This window comes from Denticeps clupeoides, chromosome 6 (genome assembly GCF_900700375.1).
Source record: "Denticeps clupeoides chromosome 6, fDenClu1.1, whole genome shotgun sequence".
Classification (NCBI taxonomy): Eukaryota; Metazoa; Chordata; class Actinopteri; order Clupeiformes; family Denticipitidae; genus Denticeps; species Denticeps clupeoides.
The window spans coordinates 2,203,326-2,228,212 of NC_041712.1; the positions used below are offsets into that span (position 1 = coordinate 2,203,326).

The 24,887-nt window shown below is 42.5% G+C and overlaps 5 protein-coding genes across 10 annotated transcripts; 1 reads left to right on the forward strand and 4 right to left on the reverse strand.

Moving 5' to 3' along the window:
* Positions 1-1,022: 1,022 nt before the first annotated feature.
* On the reverse strand, positions 1,023-12,539 carry LOC114793153 (m7GpppX diphosphatase-like). Of its 4 annotated transcripts, none has more exons than XM_028984892.1 (7): positions 12,471-12,539; positions 3,120-3,543; positions 2,684-2,834; positions 1,888-2,033; positions 1,574-1,687; positions 1,377-1,487; positions 1,023-1,293 (listed from the first exon to the last, which is right to left on the reverse strand). In XM_028984892.1, the coding sequence occupies exons 2-7, from the start codon at positions 3,327-3,329 to the stop codon at positions 1,042-1,044; spliced, it is 984 nt and encodes a 327-aa protein (XP_028840725.1). In that variant the 5' UTR covers positions 3,330-3,543; positions 12,471-12,539; the 3' UTR covers positions 1,023-1,041. The 4 variants fall into 4 exon arrangements, with proteins under 4 accessions (XP_028840725.1, XP_028840724.1, XP_028840726.1 ...); XM_028984891.1 differs by lacking the exon at positions 12,471-12,539 and adding an exon at positions 4,062-5,161 and having other exon boundaries at positions 3,120-3,561; XM_028984893.1 differs by lacking the exon at positions 12,471-12,539 and having other exon boundaries at positions 1,377-1,449; positions 3,120-3,714.
* Positions 5,200-7,234, reverse strand: LOC114793155 (ATP-sensitive inward rectifier potassium channel 1-like). The gene is made up of 2 exons (XM_028984894.1): positions 6,460-7,234; positions 5,200-6,178 (listed from the first exon to the last, which is right to left on the reverse strand). The coding sequence occupies exons 1-2, from the start codon at positions 7,205-7,207 to the stop codon at positions 5,805-5,807; spliced, it is 1,122 nt and encodes a 373-aa protein (XP_028840727.1). The 5' UTR covers positions 7,208-7,234; the 3' UTR covers positions 5,200-5,804.
* Positions 10,053-12,555, reverse strand: LOC114793152 (m7GpppX diphosphatase-like). The gene is made up of 6 exons (XM_028984889.1): positions 12,250-12,555; positions 11,775-11,925; positions 11,046-11,191; positions 10,719-10,832; positions 10,522-10,632; positions 10,053-10,438 (listed from the first exon to the last, which is right to left on the reverse strand). Exons 1-6 carry the CDS (start codon positions 12,457-12,459, stop codon positions 10,172-10,174), a joined length of 999 nt encoding a protein of 332 aa, XP_028840722.1. The 5' UTR covers positions 12,460-12,555; the 3' UTR covers positions 10,053-10,171.
* Positions 12,556-13,131: 576 nt separating this feature from the next.
* LOC114791817 (cryptochrome-2-like) lies at positions 13,132-20,483 on the forward strand. 3 transcript variants are annotated; one of them, XM_028982278.1, is made up of 11 exons: positions 13,132-13,257; positions 13,909-14,143; positions 14,220-14,414; positions 14,927-15,045; positions 15,340-15,485; positions 15,587-15,727; positions 16,009-16,176; positions 16,251-16,391; positions 16,765-16,916; positions 16,994-17,208; positions 19,936-20,483. In XM_028982278.1, the coding sequence occupies exons 2-11, from the start codon at positions 13,929-13,931 to the stop codon at positions 19,983-19,985; spliced, it is 1,542 nt and encodes a 513-aa protein (XP_028838111.1). In that variant the 5' UTR covers positions 13,132-13,257; positions 13,909-13,928; the 3' UTR covers positions 19,986-20,483. The 3 variants fall into 3 exon arrangements, with proteins under 3 accessions (XP_028838111.1, XP_028838110.1, XP_028838109.1); XM_028982277.1 differs by lacking the exon at positions 19,936-20,483 and adding an exon at positions 17,914-18,183; XM_028982276.1 differs by lacking the exon at positions 19,936-20,483 and having other exon boundaries at positions 16,994-17,425.
* foxred1 (FAD-dependent oxidoreductase domain containing 1) lies at positions 18,146-24,178 on the reverse strand. Its single transcript, XM_028982279.1, has 11 exons — positions 23,841-24,178; positions 23,366-23,586; positions 22,086-22,196; positions 21,879-21,997; positions 21,705-21,799; positions 20,909-21,010; positions 19,912-19,988; positions 19,612-19,772; positions 19,213-19,342; positions 19,033-19,137; positions 18,146-18,486 (listed from the first exon to the last, which is right to left on the reverse strand). The coding sequence occupies exons 1-11, from the start codon at positions 23,953-23,955 to the stop codon at positions 18,232-18,234; spliced, it is 1,491 nt and encodes a 496-aa protein (XP_028838112.1). The 5' UTR covers positions 23,956-24,178; the 3' UTR covers positions 18,146-18,231.
* Between the last annotated feature and the right edge of the window lie 709 nt (positions 24,179-24,887).

The following is a 24,887-nucleotide window of genomic DNA, read 5'->3' on the forward strand; positions in this document are numbered from 1 at the left end:
CCCAAATTCAACAATTAAGTAATTGTGTTCCAATACTATTGTCTATATAGTTCATATAGTCAAGAAAACATTAAAATATTACACTGCTGGCCAGAAAATAGTGTCACGTTCCTAAATCTAGGGGTCTAAGAAACGCGACAAGGGTGTGGAGAGGAGGATGTCCGCCGTTACACACACAACCAAACAAAGCATACAAACAGTGCTTATAGTTACAGTGAGAAGCTAACCAACATCAGTACAGCCTAAAGGAAGGGATTTTCCAGCCGGGATAACTCAAACACGCACAAAAGTTAACAAAAAGGGCACATAAAGCTAACAGGCTAACACAGGCTAACAACAAAGGGGTCTATCACACAAAGCAACAACACACACAAATGAGATCCCCAATGGAGCTCCTTGCAGATCTCCATGGACCCTGGGGACCTCCCAAAAGAGTAAATGCCTAGCAGAACCTGGGGACCTCCCCAAACACCATCTGAAGTCTCTTTATTTAGGTGGAGGTGACCAATGGTAGATGGAGCTGGTAGGCTTCAACTCCTCCCACAAAGTCAACCTAAAAGAGACAGGACACAAAAACACAGCCAGCCACACAGAACACGTGAGAGCATACGTCCAGGGACGTAACATTAGATGCTACTTCCTCAATATGACTAGAACTCTCGGTGAACTCTCGGTGAACTCTCGGGCAGTGGTGGCCTAGCGGTTAAGGAAGCGGCCCTGTAATCAGAAGGTTGCCGGTTCGAATCCCGATCCGCCAAGGTGCCACTGAGGTGCCACTGAGCAAAGCACCGTCCCCACACACTGCTCCCCGGGCGCTGGTCATGGCTGCCCACTGCTCACTCAGGGTGATGGGTTAAATGCAGAGGACAAATTTCACTGTGTGCACTGTGTGCTGTGCTGCTGTGTATCACGTGTGACAATCACTTCACTTTCACAGTTCAAAAAACAAATCATTATCTTTCAGTTAAAATTTAATAAACACGGCAAAACACAGTCCACAAACATGAACAAATAATGGATTAAGTAGTAAAAAAAAAATCTTCAGCATCTCCCGGCCTCCCTGAATCGGAGTAAGAGATTGTCATCTGCACGCAGGGTGTAGGTGATGGTGCGGTTCTGGTAATACTGGGGGTCCGCCTCCAGATTCATGATGACATCAGTGAGCAGATGGGCCCGCTCCAAACCGTAGTTCAGAGAGGTGAAATGGACATGGAGGTGGTAGTAGGAAGGCTGGTAGTGCAGGTACACCCGGACCTTGCATGCAGGCATGCAATACTGCTTCTGGATACTCTCCTGTTAGAACACAAAATCCTGGAGTAAAAATCTCAATTGCACGCACAATTCAACAAATGTTCTCATCAGAAAAAAATCCTCACTTTTCCTTTCTTGGAAATATTTCTCAGTAGTGGAAGATGGTCTGATGTGAGATCTCTTAGGCTTTTGATGTTTCTTTGGTGAACAAACGCAGTCAGGTACAAGTCATCCAGCTATAAAAGTCAAATGACATGAACTGTTTTTCCCTGCTGTTAAAACATCAATGGGATTCTAACACCATTCACGTGATGCCTCTTACCTGCTTTTGGTCCCATTTAAAATCAGGTAGCAAAACAAATCCAGTATCTGGATCTGGATCCTCAAAGACGATTCGGTCGGCCTCGGCTTTCTTTTCTAATATGTTGTAAACCCACTGTGGAAAAGATAGAAATCAAATAAAAAGACTTTTGATTGAAGTTCATAGCAGAGTTTAGGCACTTTAGATTCTCCATGGTTAAGGTAGCAATATCAGTAATGTCTGAAATGCAGAGCATTGTTGAATGTATTTTATAAGGGGGGTTAGATGGTACAAAACGACTTAATTAGAGACTCGATCTAAAAGCTGGCTCACACCTGCACACTGAAGCTCTGGCTCTCAATATAGGGGAGGGTGGTGGAGAGGTAGTCCTCCCCTGTTTCCTCCACCAGGAACATCTCCTGAGACAAATACTTCTTGACATGCTTCTGTGTGGCAGGGCAGATCACTGTGGTCTTGATTTCTAGAATTGAACGGTTCTCATTTAAGCATATAAATAAAAACAGTAAAATCCTGATTTTACACACTGATTTTGTTCATATGAAATAGGGTTGGGGACTGATAGCCCCCCCCCCAAAAAAGAAAAAAAAAAAAGAACCACCATGAGCACATGCAGCAACGTGTGATACACTGTCACAACACAGTGTAGGGCAGTGGTGGCCTAGCAGTTAAGGAAGCGGCCCCGTAATCAGAAGGTTGCCAGTTCGAATCCCGATCTGCCAAGGTGCTACTGAGGTGCCACTGAGCAAAGCACCGTCCCCACACACTGCTCCCTGGGTGCCTGTCATGGCTGCCCACTGCTCACTCAGGGTGATGGGTTAAATGCAGAGGACAAATTTCACTGTGTACACTGTGTGCTGTGTATCACAATGACAATCGCTTCACTTTCACACGGTGACACCAGAAGCAGAAGGAGTCACTGTGTGAAAGTCGCTCTGGATAAGGGCATCTGCCAAATGCCGTAAATGTAAATGTAAATGCCACGGCCAGGGAGCAGTGTGTGTGGATGGTGCCTTTTTGATGGGTTAAAAGAGGGCACAGCTGTGCTGTGTTTCTCAATGACAATCACTTCACTTTCATTCTCGGAAATAAATCCATTTTTGCATTACGCACCATTTAAATGGGCTGGGGGCTGAAGTTGGTAAATGCTGTAGATGTCGTTCTTCGTCGTCCGCTTCAGCCTGGACTTTTGGAATATCTCAGCCAGGTTGTCCTGTCTCATGGGAGTCTTCTCCAAAATGACCACAGCCTCCTGGTCCTCCACCTGGTGGATGATAAAGCAGGACAGTGTCAATTGCCCAGCACTGGATAGAAGAGACTGGCTTCTTCATGGAGACATTTTATAAAATAATTGTGCCGAGAAGAAAACTTATTTATATGCCAAATCGGCAGTGACGCGGGATGAAACAGATGTCCACCAAACCGGAGAAGATGCAGTCACGTGACCGTCTGTTTCAGTGTATTTGAAATAAAGAATCGTCGTAAAATACAAACCAAACACATAGAATCGGTTTAACGAACAAGGAAGGAGGTGAGATACATTTCTCACCGTTCCGTGAATGAAGATGGTTTTATCCCGCGCCGAATCTCTAAGCACTGACTTGACTTTGAACCCTGAGAGCACGTTTGCACACTCGCCTCCACCATCGCAGTCGGGCTGGTTCTCTGCACCGCATTTCGGCCGCTTTGCAGCGGTGGGTTTGCAAGTTTCGTCCGCGTCTTCGCAAACTTCCCGCTTGCCTGTGTCCGCCATTTTCATCAAAGATTTACCTCAGCAGCCAGACGACTCTGTGTTCACTCACGTATTGAAAAATCCAGACTATATTAGGTCGTAAATATTGAAAACATTTATTTATATTTAGAACACATATAATAAATATATATAACTTATAAAAATAAAGTTAATCCAAAATGAATTATTTTAATTTTATTATTTTACGCTGTCGTGTCCGCCATTTTCATCAAAGATTTACCTCAGCAGCCAGACGACTCTGTGTTCACTCACGTATTGAAAAATCCAGACTATATTAGGTCGTAAATATTGAAAACATTTATTTATATTTATAACACATATAATAAATATATATAACTTATAAAAATAAAGTTAATCCAAAATGAATTATTTTAATTTTATTATTTTACGCTGTCGTTTCTCCAAAGATATATAAAATTATACATATATTCATGTTGGATTAACTTTATTTTATAAATACCTGTAGATATGATTTGTATGATTTCACCTGAAATATATAAATTTCTTTCTTTCTTTCTTTCTTTCTTTGTGTGTGTGTATATGTTGAGTAGGTTTTGTGGATTGCATGTGAGACTAGGCAGGCTAGGCATTCAGAACACCTACTCAACATATAACACACACAAAGAAAGAAAGATGGAAGTGTAATGGATCTCAATCATCCAACAACCCATTACATACAGCTCACATGCAATCTATTCCTAATCACACAGTTCATTCCAGTCCAGTCCAAACTAGTACCTTGACTAAAATACAAAAGCTGCTGTAATAATAATTATTGGACCCTGTCATCCGTGGCTGAACGGAAATGTTCTACAAATCATGCCATATATTTGAAAGATCTGAGATTGTTGTTTACAACACAACTTCAGCTCCAAATCTTAGTACAGCCACACTTAGTCAGCTAGAGTGCTACAGTCTACAAATAATCACTGAAACAGATCCCCACGTGGGGAGCTTACCTGCATTAAGCCTTCAGTGACCTATGTGCAACATACTCATAGTGCACAAGGTTTTGTAGGAAGACAATGCGACTATGACTATTTAGAACAACTAAATTAGTCCTTCTTAACATGAACATTTTTGAGGGCTCACAAAAACAATTTTGGAAAAGATTTTTTTGGAAAATATTTCTGTGATAAATGATTTCAAATACTCATGATGTAAAGCAGGAAGTGACCAGCCCTAAAGCCAGCCCTAAATCCACTTAATTTAATTTCATATGGCTTTTTACATCTTAAAGCCATTAAACAACATAGTTTCTTTTGTTCACATAAAAAAAAGATTTATTTATGTTATAAATCAATCTGTCCATCGAGCATAGTTACAAAATCTTTTATAAACTGCTTTTACGAGTCTTTAATATAATATCCAGAACTCAAGGAGAAATGCATGCATTAATTGATAATTAATTGATCATATCAAGGGTAATAGGCAACGTGCTCCAGACATTATTGCCTTCCTTTAATAAGTTTAAAATTCTTAAAATACCCTTAAACGTCTAACCAAACTCGACCCCAAAATGTAACTTTATTTTAAACTGTTATGCATCTGTAATATAGTTCCCAGTTTTTATCCAGTATTCACATACAAAAAATAAATATACATTCAGAAACATATCTAAATACTGTACATATTGATGACGAGTCTAAATAATTCTGGTATTTCCAAACCCAGAGAGCTGCAGAGTTCTGTCTCTTCCCATTTCAAATATAGGATTCAACTCATTATGTAATTTCCCCTGAGCTGTTCTCCAGGGAGTTGTGCTTGAGCAGGAAAGCATCTCGAACTCTGCTCTCTTATTATAAATAAATCAATTATTTATCTCTACTAATATCTACTAAAATTTCTACTATAAAAAAAAAAAAAAGTCTGTCATTTTGAAGAAAAATATTTAGTTTTTAGGTGTAAGGCTTCCAGTGTAAAAAATAAATAATTATATATGATATAATATAAATATATATTATCTAAACAATACCAGTTTTACTTTTGTGTTCCAGGTTTAAAACACAAAATCAGATTAAATAAGGTTTAAAGAATTTAAGGAATTTAAAGTCCCTAAATATTTCATTAAGACAGTCTTAAAACATAATCCTCTCTCGGTTGCCAACTGTGTGTTTTTTCACCTTTCTGAAATGCTAAAGGTCCTTCAAAGGCGCCAATGCAGTTTTAAAAAGAAAAATAACTGCCTATTACAGCATCACGAAACAGCCTCTTCTGTTCATTTCTCTCCGTGGCATTGAAAGGACAAGGCCTGGTATCCTTGCATTGTTAGTGCAGTGAAACTTTTAGTTTTTCTTTCTCGAAGAGAAAAAGCATGCTTTGCTTTTTAAAGAAAAAGTGTGATTGCTTTACCCATCAGCCACCCATTTGGTTATGTAACTGGCTTAGCATTTTGTGCTACAGTGCATCCAGGAGTGAAACATATCTTTATGGAAAACAATGCAGACTGCAGACCACTGCATCGTCCAGACACTTTCTTGCTCACATTGCTGTGACGTCATCAATGTCAATCACTTCGAATCCGGGGTTATCAATGCCTTGTTTCTCCTGTATCTCCTGGCTGTGCTTGTGCCCGCTATCGCTGTGGAAGCAATGGGCACAGTGCGGCGCAGACACTTGCACTGTCTTGGAAAATTTGGAAAAGTCAACATGGTACCTGCCCTCCTTGGTGCGTGAGATGACAGGCAGGAAGCTGTAGCCCCATTGGATCTCCTGAGGGGTGTAGGAGGTTCTCACCTGAAAGGTGGAGCTTGTGGACTCTGCCGTACCATCCAGGAAGACCACCAACTCGAAGTCCTGCTGAAGAAGCGTGTCTGCCGCCATTTCAAAAAAGGGACTGGACTTGTCAATAATGTAATAATAATAATAATAATAATAAAGTGAAGTGATTGTCACATGTGATACACAGCAGCACAGCACACGGTGCACACAGTGAAATTTGTCCTCTGCATTTAACCCATCACCCTGAGTGAGCAGTGGGCAGCCATGACCGGCGCCCGGGGAGCAGTGTGTGGGGACGGTGCTTTGCTCAGTGGCACCTCAGTGGTAGCTTGGCGGATCGGGATTCGAACCGGCAACCTTCTGATTACGGGGCCGCTTCCTTAACCGCTAGGCCACCACTGCCCTAGCGTGGTGTGGTACAGCATCAGTGGGCAAACAAAGAAGAGATTGTCCTTTCCAGCGTCCACAGCAAAATCAATGTTGACCTGGTCCAAAATAATGGTCTCTCCTTCTTGGGTTACAGTGGTCCTCAGCAGCTTGCCATAGATTTGGGTGCCAATGAGCAGAGTTTTTCTCAGATTGGCCACCCGTATAAGCAAACAGAGTGTGCCTTTCTTCAGGCAGATGGCTGCGGTGTCACTGAACATCACGGTTTTGGCCCTCTTCTTGGGCAGCGATATTTTGGCCAGTATGAGGCCACACATGAAGCAGTTTATAATGGCCCCTATGAGGGACTGAATGATAATCAGCACCAATGTACTTGCACAGTGCCCCGTGAGGGCACGCCCACCATATCCAATCGTAGTCTGTGTCTCGAGAGAGTAGAGAAAGGCAGTTGTAAGCCCATGAACGTTTTCGATGCACTTGATGTGTCCATCTTTCTGACTCTGTCCCAACAGGTCTCCATTGCTCTTTGCTATGGAATACCACAGAAGGCCAAAGATGAACCAGCTTCCAATGAAGGCAATTGCAAAGTAGCTTAAAACAAAACGCCAGCGGATCTCCACAAAGGTTGTCCAAAAGTCCATAAGGAAAGCATGATTGTAGTAACTGATGTTGCCAAACTTAATATTGCAGTGACCATCCTTTGTCACCAGTCGGGTTCTTTTGCTTCTGTGCTCTGCTAAGTGACTGTGGCTGTGCTTCTGGATGAACTGGAACATCCTTCGGCTAGAAAAGTAAAAAAAAATATTTCAAATAAAATACACAGCCTGTACAACGTCTGCCAATCTTGTCAACAATACTGAGGTATTATTAATCTACTCTATCAGCTATGCCATGCTAAATCTTATAAAAGAACCACTGATAAAAGAGTTTGTAACCTTGGTGGTATGTTTGATTCAGTTCTGTCCTGTAAAATGCACCATACAACCAGTGGCATGGTCAGTGGCCAAGTTGCAGAAACATGAGTACATGCACTAATTTCCTGTTTCTTGACCATCATAGCTTGTTGAACGTCCTGCTATGACATCACGCAACGAATAACAGTCCTCATGCTTACATATGAGGCCTTGCATGATCTCACTCCATAGTGATCTCACTCCATGCTCCTCCAAGACCAGCGCATTTTCTCTCTTCAAACAGACTTCAAAATCCAACCTGTTCACACAGTGCTTTTCCTCCCAAATGATATTTCATTCTACTTCATGTGTGTAATATTATTTTTTGTTGTTGTTGTTCAGCCCTCTTTTACCTGCTCAATACAATAGTAGAAAGATGTCTAAAATTTATTGAGGACCTATTTTTCAAATCCTTTGAATATCAGGTTTTAAAGAGAGAATATCGTCATTATTCTAGGTTAAAATCTGTTTGTAAAGAGTTTAATCATATTACTAGATTTTTTATTGTGCTAAGTATGTAAATTGCACCATGTTTTACTTTCATTTCAAAAATTTGGCAACATCTACACAATAGTTTAACTTGGGTCACTACTCCCGTAAAATCAATAAATCTTGCTAGAAATTAGCTTTTTTTTAAAGAGTATTTCACACATGGGTACACATTCACCCATAAAGAAGAGGTTAACGATAGGGCCCGTAAAACAGGAAGAATAGATGACTCCCAACCACCAGAGCTCAAAATCCACTTCACATACCTGCAACCTTCTCCCGTCCTCCCAAACTGCAGAAAGGATTGGTTCAAATCTCACAGTTGTCCACTGAATAAATTGCCATTAAAGTCCCAAAACGATTTAATCCGGAGTAAAAAAAAATGCTAATCCTAGGCACATGCCCCAGTTTACACTGCCTACACAAAGACAGAAACCGTTAAACAGTGGTTACAAAACCAGAGCATTTCTACTCGTCAGACTGGTGGAACCCAGACCGCACTTCACGTAAATGCATTCCCATCACTGCGGAGAGCCAGTCACACCAGCATAATGGGTGCGTCTACTTTCAGACGGGGACCGCTTTGGGTCTGGTGGTCAGTTCAGCACACAGCCGCACTCTTGGCTAAAGACCATCAGTCAAAGAGAATAACGTTACCAATGAAGCCCCCTGCCATTTTGTTTTAGCCTCATAAAAACTGGGGCTGCGTATTGTCCTGCACAAAGAAAGCCTTCAATCACACTTCCCCTTTCTTCTCCTTCTTTCACCCTCCCACCTCTCCTTTCCCTTCCCCCAAAACACCAGGCCTACAATTTGCATTAGAATAAAGTGAAGGAATGACAAGAGGCTAAACCCTGTTTTTTGGGGGAAACCACTTGGACTGTAACCAAGTCAAAAAAGCAACTTCATAAATATATTTCTAATCAATCTACTGTACCTCTACCAAACGTGTATAAGTTATAATGGTGTTTAAACTCTGGTAGTGCTGTGATGTATTGAACTTATGTCGTAAATGTCCATAACCAGTGGTGTGTGCTTTTCACCAAAATCAAGGGCCACTGAAACACATTCCGTTTTGGTACTTTCAGGGTTGAGAGTTGAGTATAATTGGGACACTCATCAGGGACACACCCAGGACGGGGCATCAGCCAACCAATAACAGACACACTATTCACTCACACAATCACACATACGGACGATTCAGTTACCAATTCATCTAGTGTCCATGTCTTTGGACAGCTGAAGGAAACTCACACTGACTGCACAGCGGGCAACCTCCACATACACAAGATCCGAGCCGTGACTTGAAATCACAACCCACGTACAGAGGAAGATCCAACAGGGAAAAAAAAAAATAAAAAAAAATATCACATGAACCGTCTTATTGGAAGGATTAGAAACCCATGCTCTACTAGGCATCTCTTCAGAACGACACAACCGGATTCCCATTTTTAAATGTGGACTGCGTGGCTGGCTGGTTTTAAAAGCCCAAATTCAACAATTAAGTAATTGTGTTCCAATACTATTGTCTATATAGTTCATATAGTCAAGAAAACATTAAAATATTACACTGCTGGCCAGAAAATAGTGTCACGTTCCTAAATCTAGGGGTCTAAGAAACGCGACAAGGGTATGGAGAGGAGGATGTCCGCCGTTACACACACAACCAAACAAAGCATACAAACAGTGCTTATAGTTACAGTGAGAAGCTAACCAACATCAGTACAGCCTAAAGGAAGGGATTTTCCAGCCGGGATCACTCAAACACGCACAAAAGTTAACAAAAAGGGCACATAAAGCTAACAGGCTAGCACAGGCTAACAACAAAGGGGTCTATCACACAAAGCAACAACACACACAAATGAGATCCCCAATGGAGCTCCTTGCAGATCTCCATGGACCCTGGGGACCTCCCAAAAGAGTAAATGCCTAGCAGAACCTGGGGACCTCCCCAAACACCATCTGAAGTCTCTTCATTTAGGTGGAGGTGACCAATGGTAGATGGAGCTGGTAGGCTTCAACTCCTCCCACAAAGTCAACCTAAAAGAGACAGGACACAAAAACACAGCCAGCCACACAGAACACGTGAGAGCATACGTCCAGGGACGTAACATTAGATGCTACTTCCTCAATATGACTAGAACTCTCGGTGATTAATATCAGTTCAAAAAACAAATCATTATCTTTCAGTTAAAATTTATTAAACACGGCAACAACTACAACTTACACATAATGTAACTATTAAAAACAGTCCACAAACATGAACAGATAATGGATTAAGTAGTAAAAAAAAAATCTTCAGCATCTCCCGGCCTCCCTGAATCGGAGTAAGAGATTGTCATCTGCACGCAGGGTGTAGGTGATGGTGCGGTTCTGGTAATACTGGGGGTCCGCCTCCAGATTCATGATGACATCAGTGAGCAGATGGGCCCGCTCCACACCGCAGCCCGGGGCATCGTAGTTCAGAGAGGTGAAATGGACATGGAGGTGGTAGTAGGAAGGCTGGTAGTGCAGGTACACCCGGAGCTTGCATGCAGACATGCCATACTGCTTCTGGATGCTCTCCTGTTAGAACACAAAATCCTGGAGTAAAAATCTCAATTGCACGCACAATTCAACAAATGTTCTCATCAGAAAAAAATCCTCACTTTTCCTTTCTTGGAAATATTTCTCAGTAGTGGAAGATGGTCTGATGTGAGATCTCTTAGGCTTTTGATGTTTCTTCGGTGAACAATCGCAATCAGGTACAAGTCATACAGCTATAAAAGTCAAATGACATGAACTGTTTTTCCCTGCTGTTAAAACATCAATGGGATTCTAACACCATTCACGTGATGCCTCTTACCTGCTTTTGGTCCCATTTAAAATCAGGTAGCAAAACAAATCCAGTATCTGGATCTGGATCCTCAAAGACGATTCGGTCGGCCTCGGCTTTCTTTTCTAATATGTTGTAAACCCACTGTGGAAAAGATAGAAATCAAATAAAAAGACTTTTGATTGAAGTTCATAGCAGAGTTTAGGCACTTTAGATTCTCCATGGTTAAGGTAGCAATATCAGTAATGTCTGAAATGCAGAGCATTGTTGAATGTATTTTATAAGGGGGGTTAGATGGTACAAAACGACTTAATTAGAGACTCGATCTAAAAGCTGGCTGCTGCGCAAGACTCACACCTGCACACTGAAGCTCTGGCTCTCAATATAGGGGAGGGTGGTGGAGAGGTAGTCCTCCCCTGTTTCCTCCACCAGGAGCATCTCCTGAGACAAATACTTCTTGACATGCTTCTGTGTGGCAGGGCAGATCACTGTGGTCTTGATTTCTAGAATTGAACGGTTCTCATTTAAGCATATAAATAAAAACAGTAAAATCCTGATTTTACACACTGATTTTGTTCATATGAAATAGGGTTGGGGACTGATAGTCCCCCCCCCCAAAAAAAAAAAAAAAAAAAAAGAACCATCATGAGCACATGCAGCAACGTGTGATACACTGTCACAACACAGTGTAGGGCAGTGGTGGCCTAGCAGTTAAGGAAGCGGCCCCGTAATCAGAAGGTTGCCAGTTCGAATCCCGATCTGCCAAGGTGCTACTGAGGTGCCACTGAGCAAAGCACCGTCCCCACACACTGCTCCCTGGGTGCCTGTCATGGCTGCCCACTGCTCACTCAGGGTGATGGGTTAAATGCAGAGGACAAATTTCACTGTGTACACTGTGTGCTGTGTATCACAATGACAATCGCTTCACTTTCACACGGTGACACCAGAAGCAGAAGGAGTCACCGTGTGAAAGTGCCACGCCCAGGGAGCAGTGTGTGTGGATGGTGCCTTTTTGATGGGTTAAAAGAGGGCACAGCTGTGCTGTGTTTCTCAATGACGAAATAAATCCATTTTTGCATTACGCACCATTTAAATGGGCTGGGGGCTGAAGTTGGTAAGTGCTGTAGATGTCATTCTTCATCTGCAGCTTCAGCCTGGACTCTTGGAATATCTCAGCCAGGTTGTCCTGTCTCATGGGAGTCTTCTCCAAAATGACCACAGCCTCCTGGTCCTCCACCTGGTGGATGATAAAGCAGGACAGTGTCAATTGCCCAGCACTGGATAGAAGAGACTGGCTTCTTCATGGAGACATTTTATAAAATAACTGTGCCGAGAAGAAAACTTATTTATATGCCAAATCGGCAGTGACGCGGGATGAAACAGATGTCCACCAAACCGGAGAAGATGCAGTCACGTGACCGTCTGTTTCATTTACATTTACATTTACGGCATTTGGCAGACGTATTTCAGTGTATTTGAAATAAAGAATCGTCGTAAAATACAAACCAAACACATAGAATCGGTTTAACGAACAAGGAAGGAGGTGAGATACATTTCTCACCGTTCCGTGAATGAAGATGGTTTTATCCCGCGCCGAATCTCTAAGCACTGACTTGACTTCGAACCCTGAGAGCACGTTTGCACACTCGCCTCCACCATCGCAGTCGGGCTGGTTGTCTGCACCGCATTTCGGCAGCTTTGCAGCGGTGGGTTTGCAAGTTTCGTCCGCGTCTTCGCAAACTTCCCGCTTGCCTGTGTCCGCCATTTTCATCAAAGATTTACCTCAGCAGCCAGACGACTCTGTGTTCACTCACGTATTGAAAAATCCAGACTATATTAGGTCGTAAATATTGAAAACATTTATTTATATTTATAACACATATTATAAATATATATAACTTATAAAAATAAAGTTAATCCAAAATGAATAATTTTAATTTTATTATTTTACGCTGTCGTTTCTCATTTACAATTACATTTACATTTACAGCATTTATCAGACGCCCTTATCCAGAGCGACTTACAATCAGTAGTTACAGGGACAGTCCCCACCTGGAGCAACTTAGGGTTAAGTTTCTTGCTCAGGGACACAATGGTAGTAAGTGGGATTTGAACCTGGGTCTTCTGGTTCATAGGCGAGTGTGTTAACCACTAGGCTACTACCACCCTACAAAGATTTTTACTACCACCCTACAAAGATTTATAAAATATCTCCAAAGATATATAAAATTAAACATATATTCATGTTGGATTAACTTTATTTGATAAATTAATCCAAAATGAATTATGTTTTATTATTTTATTATATCAAGTTTATTCCCGAAGGTTGTCCCGAGCTGATAACGTGTTCCTTTTAAATCGTTTTAGCCAATCAGGAGCGCTAGTACTTACCATGTGACTAAAGGCGAAAGTGGAACGGGTCGTCTCTCTTAACTCAAGTAAAGTTCTTGAGCCTCGTAGGGATAGATGGGTAGCGAGCAGCGCCTTCATGTGTCGTAACGCCATGTCGTTACAAAACGTGCAGTTGTTGTCACCGCGAATGTTGCTTCGAGTCTGCTTTGCGCTCTTCGTAAGTTATATATCTACATTACTACACTCAACTACTTAAGTTTCACCCGCCCGCGCTGTTTATGTAGTTCGAGTGCGTCGGGCGTCACAAACAGCGGCGCGTTACGGCAGCGCAAATTGGTTGCAAGGTAGTTGTATTAGTTGTATTCGTTAAACAGAATGTGATGGGCTTATTAACCGTTATGCCCTCCTCGGGAGGTTTTGTTCATTTTGTCCCTGTTACAGCTTGTGGCAGGAGTTCTTTATTCTTATACGACATCTATAGTGTGATGATGCCTTTCCCGGCACTTTTCGAGACCTTCGTTGCCAAACATGTAGACGAACAAAAAAAATACTCATACATCAGATTTCAGATTTTTTTTCATAAATCACTTAATCAACTTTAGCCCAAAATGATCAAAAAGTCATGAATTTTCAGTATTTTAACCCAAATTAAAATATATATTTTCCATATAATAACTATCAGGGAGATGGGGCATTGGTGGGGAATTATAGTCTTGTGCACGTTATACCATACCATATTCATTAAACCAACAAAGGAGCTGACCAAAGTGCTGTACATTAAAATGTAAAACCTTAATTACAAGGGACAGGACCGACATGGACAAAATGTCAAAGGTCAACAAAATAATTTAGTTTCCCCCATTGTGAGGTGCCGGCAACACTGTGGACATGAGCCACAGCTGCATTCACTGGTTCCGGAAAGGCCTGAGGCTGCATGACAACCCGGCGCTGCTGGCGGCACTGCGGGACTGTCGCCGCCTGTACCCCATCTTCATACTCGACCCGTGGTTTGCTGCCGCCGCCAACGTCGGCATCAACCGTTGGCGATTCCTGGTCGGAGCGTTGAAAGACTTGGATCGCAGTCTGAGGGAACTGGACTCCAGGTGAGGGGCGTGGGTGGGCGGCACACTTCCGCTTGGTTGCTGGATGATGGAGTTACCTGACTCTTCCCCCATCCAGGCTTTTTGTCGTCAGGGGAAAGCCCAGCGATGTTTTTCCTGAACTTTTCCGAGAGTGGAGTGTCACAAGGTTGACTTTTGAGACGGACACTGAGCCCTACAGTCAGCAGCGAGACAAGGAGGTACTGAGGCTGGCAGAGGAACATGGGGTGGAAGTAATCCAGAAGATTTCACACACTCTCTATAATATTGAGAGGTAAGTGATTGATAAGGAACAAAATAATTCTTATTAAACATGCACAGTATAGAAGGAACGATGGCATTTGCTCATAAATCAAAAGTATTAAAGGAAGACAAAGGAATGTTCCTGTATCTGGTTTAAGACAAGAGAAAAAGAATCCCATGGGTCAGGATGAATAGTACCAGCAAAATAGTACCAAAAAAAAAAAGAGAAGTAGTATATGAAAAAGCTTGCATACAGCCATTTTAGATTTTGGAAGTTGTTCATGGTTTGAATGTTAGCAGCCTAGTGGGTAACACACTCATCTATAAACCAGAAGTCCCAGGTTCAAACCCCACTTACTATCATTGTGTGCCTGAGCAAGACACTTAACCCTGAAGGTCTCCAGGGGAACTGTCCCTGTAACTACTGATTGTAAGTCGTTCTGGATAAGGGCTTCTGGTAAATGCTGTAAATGTAAAATCGTATGTATGCTTCAGTACTGTAATGGGACGTGATTGCATGTCTGTGCTCTTTCATTTCTGTAGGATTATAGAGGAGAACAATGGTAAGGCTCCACTCACCTACGTTCGCTTCCAGACAGTAGTTAAAACCATCGGGCCGCCCCAAAGACCATTACCTTCACCAACTCTACAGGAAATGAATGGTACGAATTAAGATGAATGAGACATTAAACAGAACCAGTGATAGCATCAGAATTCACTCTGGTTGAGAGGTTGAAGATTCATATGACTGGTCAAAATTAGGTTCTCCTTGGATATATATAATTATTAAATGAATACATTAAATATTAATAGTCATATAACTATGGAAAATTAGTGCATTGATCCTTTAGTGCATCAGATCATTTTAACATGATCTAAGAACGAAAGTTCTTTACCTGAACATGGTCCAGGTCATCTTTTTTTTTTAAATTTATTTATTTTTTATCTTCAATTAGGAAAATGCACAGAGACGCACAATGAGAAGTATGGGATCCCCACGCTTGAAGAACTTGGGAAGGACCCTCAGCTTGCCGGTCCAGAGATCTATCCTGGAGGGGAGCAGGAGGCTCTGCGACGGCTGGATAAATACATGGAGAGAACGGTATCACCATGGTATTCCTGCTTTCAAAAGTGACAACTGGCATTTTGTCACATTGTACAGAAAACTAATATGCAGACCCCTTTGTTGTTGTTCTCCTGTAGGGGTGGGTTTGCAGCTTCGAGAAACCGAATACGTCACCAAATGCCTTGAGTCCCAGCACCACTGTCCTCAGTCCATATCTCAAGTTCGGCTGTCTGTCTGTCCGCACCTTTTGGTGGAGGCTGGTCGGCATATATCAAGGGGTGTGTCCCTTTCTTTTTCTTTAAATTGATTTGTATTGAACCATTCAAATTTTAGGAATATTTTGATTTGCAAGTAAATTAACTAACATTTTGTTAGATTTGTCTCCATATAAACAGAACAATTAATTTTTTTAAAGTAAATGAGTTGTGAGATTGTCAAACTTAGACTTCAGTTTAATTCTTTTTTTATAAAAGTAAAAAAAATCAATAAGCATATTGCTTATCAATTAGTTTGATTCTTTTCTTTAAATTAAATAGTTTTCCACTTTGTTCCCCTGAAGAAGAAGCACAGCCAGCCGCCTGTCTCCCTACATGGACAGCTGCTGTGGAGAGAGTTCTTCTATACTGCTGGCAGGGGAATCTCTAACTTTGACAGAATGGAGGGTAATCCTGTGTGTGTGCGGGTGGACTGGGACAGCAACCTGGAATACTTGTCTGCATGGAGAGAGGTGAGTGCAACATGGGATGTCTTTTTATTTTATACTCTTTTTATCACATAAAAAGTGTGATATCCTGCATACAGGCTCGTACAGGATTCCCCTTCATTGATGCAATCATGACCCAACTCAGACAGGAGGGGTGGATCCACCACTTGGCCAGACATGCTGTTGCCTGCTTTCTGACCAGGGGGGACTTGTGGATCAGCTGGGAAGAGGGGCAAAAGGTTTTGTCCTTCCTGTTATCTGTACTTTTACGTTTCTCTGTAATAGTAAAATTAGGGCTAAAATGTCCTACGGTGGAAGCCGCGAGAACTTGCGTTTGTCATATGCATGCGTTGGTGAGGTCGAATGTCACCGTTTATGCCAGAGTGGTTTAAATTCACTTTAAATTCACTTCATCTACAGAGGCGGTGCAGTAACTACAACAATTCCAATTTGAGAAACAGCGATGTTTCCAGGACATTTTGCAGTAGAACTACTGAATTCCAAAATGAAGACAGAAAAAATTGTATTGATGCATGTATGCAGATTTTGCCTTTGTTTGACACTAAATGCATATTTGTTGTGTTCTGCGCATTGCCCACAATTTGCATGCAGGTGTTTGAGGAACTCCTGCTGGATGCTGACTGGGCTCTGAATGCTGGGAACTGGCAGTGGCTCTCAGCAAGCGCCTTCTTTCACCAGTACTTCAGGGTATATTCACCAGTTGCCTTTGGCAAGAAGACGGACAAAAATGGAGACTACATAAAGTAAAAATTCATTCACACACATTCAGGACTTCTTGCTTGTCAAAATAAGTATTTTCTTTTTTTAATTGCAATTTCAGGAAGTACTTGCCAATTCTTAAGAAATTTCCTGCAGAATATATCTACGAACCATGGAAAGCACCACGGAGTGTGCAGGAAAGAGCGGGGTGCATTGTGGGAAAGGATTACCCACGTCCAATTGTGGAGCATGAGGCAGTCAGCAAGAAGAACATTCTGAGGATGAAGGCAGCATATGCTATGCACTCCCCTGACACAGGAGGTCCCTCTTCAAAAGGTAAAATGTGTAAAAATAATAATAACCACTTCTCACCTATAAAAAAAAACTCCATCTCTGGAGACACCGGTATCGGGCAAAGTAACAGTTTGAATTAAAGTGAAGTGATTGTCACATGTGATACACAGCAGCACAGCACACGGTGCACACAGTGAAATTTGTCCTCTGCATTTAACCCTGAGTGAGCAGTGGGCAGCCATGACAGGCGCCTGGGGAGCAGTGTGGGGGGATGGTGCTTTTGCTCAGTGGCACCTTGGCGGATTGGGATTCGAACCGGCAACCTTCTGATTACGGGGCCGCTTCCTTAACCGCTAGGCCACCACTGCCTAGCGGTTAAGGAAGTGTAGATGGAGTGTAGATGGAAAGGCATTGAATGAGCTAAATGCAGTACTGCAACCAGCCAGCTGAGGCGCTAGCCCTGTGATACCCTCATTGTTTGCAACATTCATGTTTTTATTCAAATGCTGTTACTATGTTGGGGGACAGGAGACAGAATTCTGCTAGATGGAGACTTGACCCTGAGTTGTATAATTGGAAACCATGATCTGAAGTTAGAAAAGCACTGTGAAGCAGTTTATGTAGTGAGCAGTTTTAGTAATGTAGAGATTACTTTATGCTCTAGTCCAGTTGACAAGTAAATTGATTTCACTGAAAATTATGTAAGCAATGATGTAAGCATTTTATTTATTTTTTTTACTGTTTCAGCCAAAAAACACAAAGCTGTGTCAATCAAGGATATGCTGACCAAGAAAACAAAGAAATGAATGAAAGTACAAGCAATTAATCAAGTACTGCTTCAAAAATTATTTAATTACATAAAAATAAAAGTTCTTTTGCATGATTCCTCAGTTATGCTCATTCATTATTACACCTGCACCTTTCCAGGAACAGTGATGGCGGCAGACTTAAGATATTGTGATTAGATGAATCATGCCCCCCCCCAGTATTTACAGATTAAAAACTGCTGTGATTTTTTTTTTTTTGCACTCTTCAGTGTCTTTATTGTCCCTTGTCCAACTGTCCTTACACAATGTTCCTCTCCAGCATGGGCTCCTGGTAGAGGATGCGTTTGAGGTCCAAAGCACTGAGGTCCAGAGTCGTGTAGCGTCCATCTAGAATGAGCTCGGCCACAGCACGGCCCACAGCTGGGGACTGCTGCAGCCCGTGGCCGCTGAAGCCTGTAGCAAAGTACATGTTGTTGACCAAGGGATGAGCTCCCAGGATGCCGTTCTGGTCAAATGTATTGTAGTCATAGTAGCCGGCCCAAGCACTTGAAACCTGCCACACAAAAAAGGCAATACAGTGGGCTCACTTTCTGGCATGTTGTTTTTAGGCGTATAAAACTGTTCTAAGATCTGATTGGTTGAATCATATTCCTAACTGTGGTAAAGTAAAAGGAACAGGGAGCACTATACCATGATCTGCTTATATTTATTTATGGCTGAAAGTAATAATAAAGACTAAACTTATCTCCTTGATCTATGATCCAGATGGTGGTGGTGTTGCTAAGCAACATAATTCAGGCAGTAACTTAGGAATGAGCTGCATCAGAGTATATTATTCCTGATAAACGATGTATTGTTTCACACATGTTAAAGATTTTATTGCACCCTGCATCAGAGTCTGAACTCATCAGTCTACCCCTGCCATCACCACTCAAGGTCAATCTCACACAGACACATGTACCTCACGCTCATTGTGCACAGCATACTTGGTAAAGAGTGATGTACGTGTGAATAAAACAGTACAATATATTCTTTTTGTTTTTTTGCACCTGGTCATTGAAAAAAAAAAAATTAAATCTTCTTAGATTTATTGGCTGACCTTTAAACTTTCAAATGCAGGAACTCTATGAGCCAAACGTGGCCAGACATTATTGTGGAAAAAGTCATGATCGACATCAAGGGTGCTGATGTCAGGCTCCTCACTCTGCAAACAAAAGCAGGATTAGATTTTCTGCACACAAGCCAAATTGCCAAAGCAATCACCCCGCTGAAGTTGCACCTCCTCAGGAGACATCCCTGTGATGTAGTTCCCTCCGAGACCCTCTCGCCGGAAGTAAACTCCTGAATAATCAATCAGGAAAGGGGAGTCTAGCCCTGGCCCGTCTGGGCAGTGTACCACGTAAATGTACCTACAGAAAAAGAAAAAAAAACTACGTACCAAGGAAACCATCTGCACATACTGTGACAAAAGCAATATTAACAAATTATAGTTATTAAATATTTATTCTTGCTTTACATATGACCTCAGAGATCGAGCGCAAGACGACTGACTGAACAGACTTGCATTGGAATTTATTCCTCACATGAGAAAATGTTAAATTCGTTATTTTCTCCAGAGTGTATGTCATACATTTGCTCCCATGATGTATAACTGTCACTATGTTAGGGTACCGATTACCTTTTTCTGGGCTCTACAGGTACAGGAATCCCAGGCATGGAGTCTTTTGGTCCATGTCCAATGCCAATCATCTCAGCTACTCTGCCAGAGTTGGCTCCTGCGGTGTTGACCACTATGGCACACTCTACAGGCTGCTTTTCCAGACTGTTGGGCATTTGCACCTAGTTACATAACAGACAAGAAATAGTTACAGAATGCAGATCTTAAAAAGATGAACCATCCTAGTATATGAAAGAGAATATGAAATGTTTATATCAAATTAATATCCATCTGTTTATAAAACATTATATATACACTTACATTTACATGTGTGATCCTTTTCAGCCTCAGCAGGTCACCGTCTCCAGTTTCCACTTTATGAGAAGAGGATTTAAAACCTGATGGACAGAACACAGCAAATGTAAACACACAGTTCTTGCTTATTGCTTGACCTACCATTTATTGCACTGATGGTGCATATTTGATCTTAAATGACAAATGTTTTCTTCCTTCTGATTATATTGAGGGTGGGGGATCTTGTGTGTGTTGGGACGGTGCTTTGCTCAGTGGCACACCAGTGGCACACCAGTGGCACACCAGTGGCACACCAGTGGCACACCAGTGGCACACCAGTGGCACACCAGTGGCACACCACACCAAGAATTGGCAGGGGTCAGCACAGCCACAGTGCTATGGCTGAACTCTTGATCACTGTGTCTCCCCTGCCAGATAAGTAAAGCTCAAAGCCGCTAAACACTTAAATAATACCAGTGAAATGATATGATTATTAACTGTGTCAAGCAATAATTAAATTAAGTGAAAAGATTGTCACATGTGGGTGGTAGTAGCCTAGTGGGTAATACACTCGCCTATGAACCAGAAGACCCGGGTTCGAATTCCACTTACTACCATTGTGTCCCTGAGCAAGACACTTAACCCTAAATTGCTCCAGGGAGACTGTCCCTGTAATACTGATTGTAAGTCGCTCTGGATAAGGGCGTCTGATAAATGCTGTAAATGTACATGTGATACACAGCAGCACAGCACACGGTGCACACACTGAAATTTGTCCTCTGCATTTAACCCATCACCCTGAGTGAACAGTGGTCAGCCATGACAGGGGCCCGGGGAGCAGTGTGTGGGGATGGTGCTTTGCTCAGTGGCACCTCGGCAGATCGGGATTCGAACTGGCAACCTTCTGATTATGGGGCCGCTTCCTTAACCGCTAGGCCACCGCTGCCAATAGCTCGTCATTAACAAATAATAATAAAGTAGGTGCATTATGCCATCTACATGTGCAGCATAAGCGAGTGCTCACCTGTGACTTCTCCAAAGCACTGGTGAACTCCCATTGAAATAGCCTTGCGTCTTAATGCATTCAGAAGTGTCCAAGGGTCAAACCAGCCCTCGTTCTCCAGCCCTTAAAACAAAGCAATACACCGAAAAATGCCGTTCAAAGTCTCTCTTCAGTAAAATATTCGTGCGCTAACCTGTTTACAGGGTTCCCATTCTATATCGGACTTAAAACCTCTGAATTTCCATGACCTTGTGTATAAAGAAATGTCTAATATAACAGGGCATTTAATAGGGCTATAGATTTTAAAACTGCATTTTTACATCATTATTGTTGAGTAAAGGACAAATGGACAATGTTGAATGGAACAAACCAAAACCGCAAGTCCATCTCTGACATCCTCTACATGCATATTTTTTTCATCACTTTGGGTGATTCAGTCCTTAAATTCTTAATTTTCTAGCCAAATATTTTGGAATTTACACTTGTCTGGCATGTTTGGTAAGTTAGTAAGTGTAAGGCCATATGTCTATTTCATGCTCTAGATTTTCAAAGCAGGAGAAACAAAAACCTTCACTGGGAACACAGATGCACAAATACACATCAGATCTTGGCTACTACACTATATGCTATTTCCAAAATTCCCTGTCCTTGAAGTGACCAATGGGAACCCTGGTTTTATATGCAAAACACATATAAACAGTAATTTAGTAAGGTGCTGTGTGAATCATATGCTAACATTTAAATAAAGAGCTTTTTACAGTAGAAAAAACGGTGTATACTAATAATTATACAGCAGTACAGAAGAACAGGTGTCTACCATAGGAGGCCAGCACAACTCCATCAGTATTCATCCACGGGAACCTTTCTTTAATCTGCGCCGGGGACAGGAGGATGACTTTGGCCCCCACACACCTAATAACACAAGAGCATATGTTAAAAATAGCAAATGTCAGTTCACTGAAGGAAACAAAAGAAGATGTCTTCTACTTACATCTGCGTCTTATGATTCGCCTCCATAATGTGCGCCGCGTTTTCACTTGCAGTGAAAAGGTACCCTGAGTGATTAAACTGCAGATCCACAGGATCCTCGTTCACCACGTTAAGGTGCTCCTGAAAGAATGCAGGTCCCGGGATTATATTCACACTGCATCATCTTAAAAGTTCATCGTCTAACGCTGCGCTTGAAAATTGCCATTACATTTATGTTCTTCAGGAAGTCAGCAGAGGCCAACGACAGCTGGATGTTTTCGGGCAGTGAGAACTGCTGCCGTATGCCCCCAGCTGACAGCACCGTGGAGGCCTGGGAATACTGGGAAAGAACCATGTCAGACTATTAAAATGAGTCCATCAGGATTAATCCTGCAAATGATCTGCTAGGGTGGTAGTAGCCTAGTGGGTAACACACTCGCCTTTGAACCAGGAGACCCAGGTTCAAATCCTGCTTACTACCATTGTGTCCCTGAGCAGGACACTTAACCCTAAGGGACTGTCCCTGTAAATACTGATTGTAAGTCACTCTGGATAAGGGCGTCTGGTAAATGCCGTAAATGTAAATCTGCTTCCCTGAAATCCGGGGATGGACGGTATTTGGTAAAAAATGCAGCGCCATTTAACTCATTTAAGTGTGGCATTCCGCAACATCAACATACACTTATTTCCCTTGTAGCTCCTCATGTGGTGGTTCTCATAGTCAACTCATAGTTCACTGCATGGTGGCCAAGAGGGTAAGGAAGCAGACCTGTAATCGGAAGGTTTCCGGTTCGAATCCTGAGCCGCTATGGTACCACTGAGTTCCCCTTCAGCAAAGTTGCCAGCATTTCAAGGCTGCACATTTCGTGGTGTCACCATGTGCTGTGCTTGCCTTGTATCACAATGACAATCACTTCACTTTCAAAGATTGGGTACTTCCAGCGTATGCACAAATTCCAAAATTCAAAAAGGGTGGAATGCCAGGTTTGAGTTCAGGTTGGGTGGATTGCTTGCTGTCAGTCATTGTGAAAGACTGCAACACAGCACATGGTGCACATAATGAAATGCATCCTCTGCTTTTAACCCATCACCCTTGGTGAGCAGTAGGCAGCCTTGAAGGCGCCCGGGGAGCAGTGTGTGGGGTATCCATTCATGTAACACTATTAGAGGATAAACTGCATTATAGTGCTTTATGGAATTACTGTGGAGACGGTACCATTCTCAGTGGCACCTTGGAAGTTCGGGATTTGAACCCACGAACTTATGATTATGGGTCCACTTCCTTAACTGCTACGCCACCTATTAATCTGCCTATTCCAACCTCATCTATCGCAAAGGCCATACTAACATACTGGGTATCCGTTCATGTAACACTATTAGAGGATAAACTGCATTAACGTGCTTTATGGAATTTTTATCTCAGCCTTTGTTTGAAACTTTGTTTCTAAAATTGACCAATTAACACTGCTGATCAGCACCATGTAAAATTCCCGGAAAGCATCTGCTTACAGTCGGGTCCTTCTCCACGACCACCACTCGGACAGCGTTCCGAACCTGCTCCTTCCTCTTCAGCCAATATGCGACCGACCAGCCCATGACGCCTCCTCCAACAATCACTATATCTGCCCTCTCTGGGGGCAGGCCTGGCGTCAGATGGAAGGGGGTCCAGTCACTGCCTGGCATGGCAGCAGCTGCTTTCTCCCGAAAAGCTCGCAGGTGGGAGTCCAGCTCTGAAAACAGGAAGAATGCTTGCTCGAAAATCCTGACAGTGGGCATGGTTTAATGCATCTCTAATGCGTGTAGGCACTGACAGGATGAGGAAGCAGGGGTTGTATAAACCTCATCATCAGTCTAGAATGAACTGAAAACCATACAAAACGGGGCTGGCTGGGTAGCGTGTAAAATATGGTGAGACGTTCCCAGACTATGGATGAAAGTCGCTAAATAAGGGGTCTGCGAGCTGCTCTAGGTTTAGGGAACATACCTTTGAAAAAGTCTTTGCACCGCGGCACACCTGCGCTGAAGCGTCTTGTTTGCGGAGAAATGTGACTCTTGCTCAGGGACCGGAGTCCAGCCGCGATCCTCCGACAGGCTGACATTGCCGAGTTGAGGCGTGCGGCTCGGGGTGCTGTTTCTCGGCTAGTGGGCTAGAAACGCCAACGTCGACATCGGCTGGACTTTACGGATAAGAGAAAGGGAGGATCATTCTAGCCAGCCAAAGTCTCACAAGTTCCTGTTTTCCATTCGGAGTGTGCCATGCCGTGGCAGAAGTAAGCGAGGACAGGCATGCTTGGCTTTGACCCTTGTTGGAGATCGTCAAGCTGTCACGGCTGCCAGATCTGGGGACAATAAACACGCGGTCGGGACTGTGAAGACACAATCAAAATTAAAGCTGCCCGTTATGCGTGCATTCTTTGTGGAATGCAGAGAAAGGTAATTTAAAAACATAGCAAAACCGTGTATTGTGACAGCAATTTATTTATAGCCACAAGTTTAGGAAAACGAAGACAGGTGGAAATTGAGCGTAAAACGCAAGGAACTGGCAACATCAGCACAAGCGCACGCTGCAGTTCTGTGCAGTGCTCAGCTACATGGCGCCCCCAGTGGCGCCTCCAAATAACACTCTGCCACACATCAGGTTTTACTGTTGGTACAAAACAGGAAAGATTATCGTAATTACCTATAGTCATATTTAAAACGAACATATCTACAATACTGTGAGAAGCTTCTTCTTGACGTTAAGTGACTAGCCCATTTGTGAGATTGTTGTATTGGAACATATGAACAATGATTTAAATAGCAAAAATTAAATGAATCATAAATTTAGCCATTCCATAAAACTAATCTGTGGACAAGCATACATTCTTCATACAGATAATGGCTAAAGGAAGTAAAACAGAACAAAACAAAAAGCACGGTTAAGTAGGCAATTCCACGTGAACACCATCTTTCATTATTGAAAGCGTACTCTGCTGTCATGTCTGAATGTTTTGTGACCAGACACTAGTGTTGTAGTCAAGGCCACCTAAAC

Coding starts and splice junctions, on each gene's coding strand:
- LOC114793153 (XM_028984892.1), bottom strand. CDS start 3,329: ATGAAAATGGCGGACACAGGCAAGCGGGAAGTTTGCGAAGACGCGGAC. Junction 2,034..2,683: donor GCCCCCAGCCCATTTAAATG/GTGCGTAATGCA, acceptor GTTCAATTCTAG/AAATCAAGACCACAGTGATC. Junction 1,488..1,573: donor TTAAATGGGACCAAAAGCAG/GTAAGAGGCATC, acceptor TGACTTTTATAG/CTGGATGACTTGTACCTGAC.
- LOC114793155 (XM_028984894.1), bottom strand. CDS start 7,207: ATGTTCCAGTTCATCCAGAAGCACAGCCACAGTCACTTAGCAGAGCAC. Junction 6,179..6,459: donor TTGCCCACTGATGCTGTACC/ACACCACGCTAG, acceptor ATTATTATTATT/ACATTATTGACAAGTCCAGT.
- LOC114793152 (XM_028984889.1), bottom strand. CDS start 12,459: ATGAAAATGGCGGACACAGGCAAGCGGGAAGTTTGCGAAGACGCGGAC. Junction 10,633..10,718: donor TTAAATGGGACCAAAAGCAG/GTAAGAGGCATC, acceptor TGACTTTTATAG/CTGTATGACTTGTACCTGAT. Junction 10,439..10,521: donor ATATTTCCAAGAAAGGAAAA/GTGAGGATTTTT, acceptor GTGTTCTAACAG/GAGAGCATCCAGAAGCAGTA.
- LOC114791817 (XM_028982276.1), top strand. CDS start 13,929: ATGAGCCACAGCTGCATTCACTGGTTCCGGAAAGGCCTGAGGCTGCAT. Junction 15,486..15,586: donor ATAAATACATGGAGAGAACG/GTATCACCATGG, acceptor GTTCTCCTGTAG/GGGTGGGTTTGCAGCTTCGA. Junction 16,177..16,250: donor ACTTGTCTGCATGGAGAGAG/GTGAGTGCAACA, acceptor TCCTGCATACAG/GCTCGTACAGGATTCCCCTT.
- foxred1 (XM_028982279.1), bottom strand. CDS start 23,955: ATGTCAGCCTGTCGGAGGATCGCGGCTGGACTCCGGTCCCTGAGCAAG. Junction 22,197..23,365: donor TCGTGGAGAAGGACCCGACT/GTAAGCAGATGC, acceptor GTTCTTTCCCAG/TATTCCCAGGCCTCCACGGT. Junction 19,343..19,611: donor CCTGTAGAGCCCAGAAAAAG/GTAATCGGTACC, acceptor CTTTTTCTGTAG/GTACATTTACGTGGTACACT.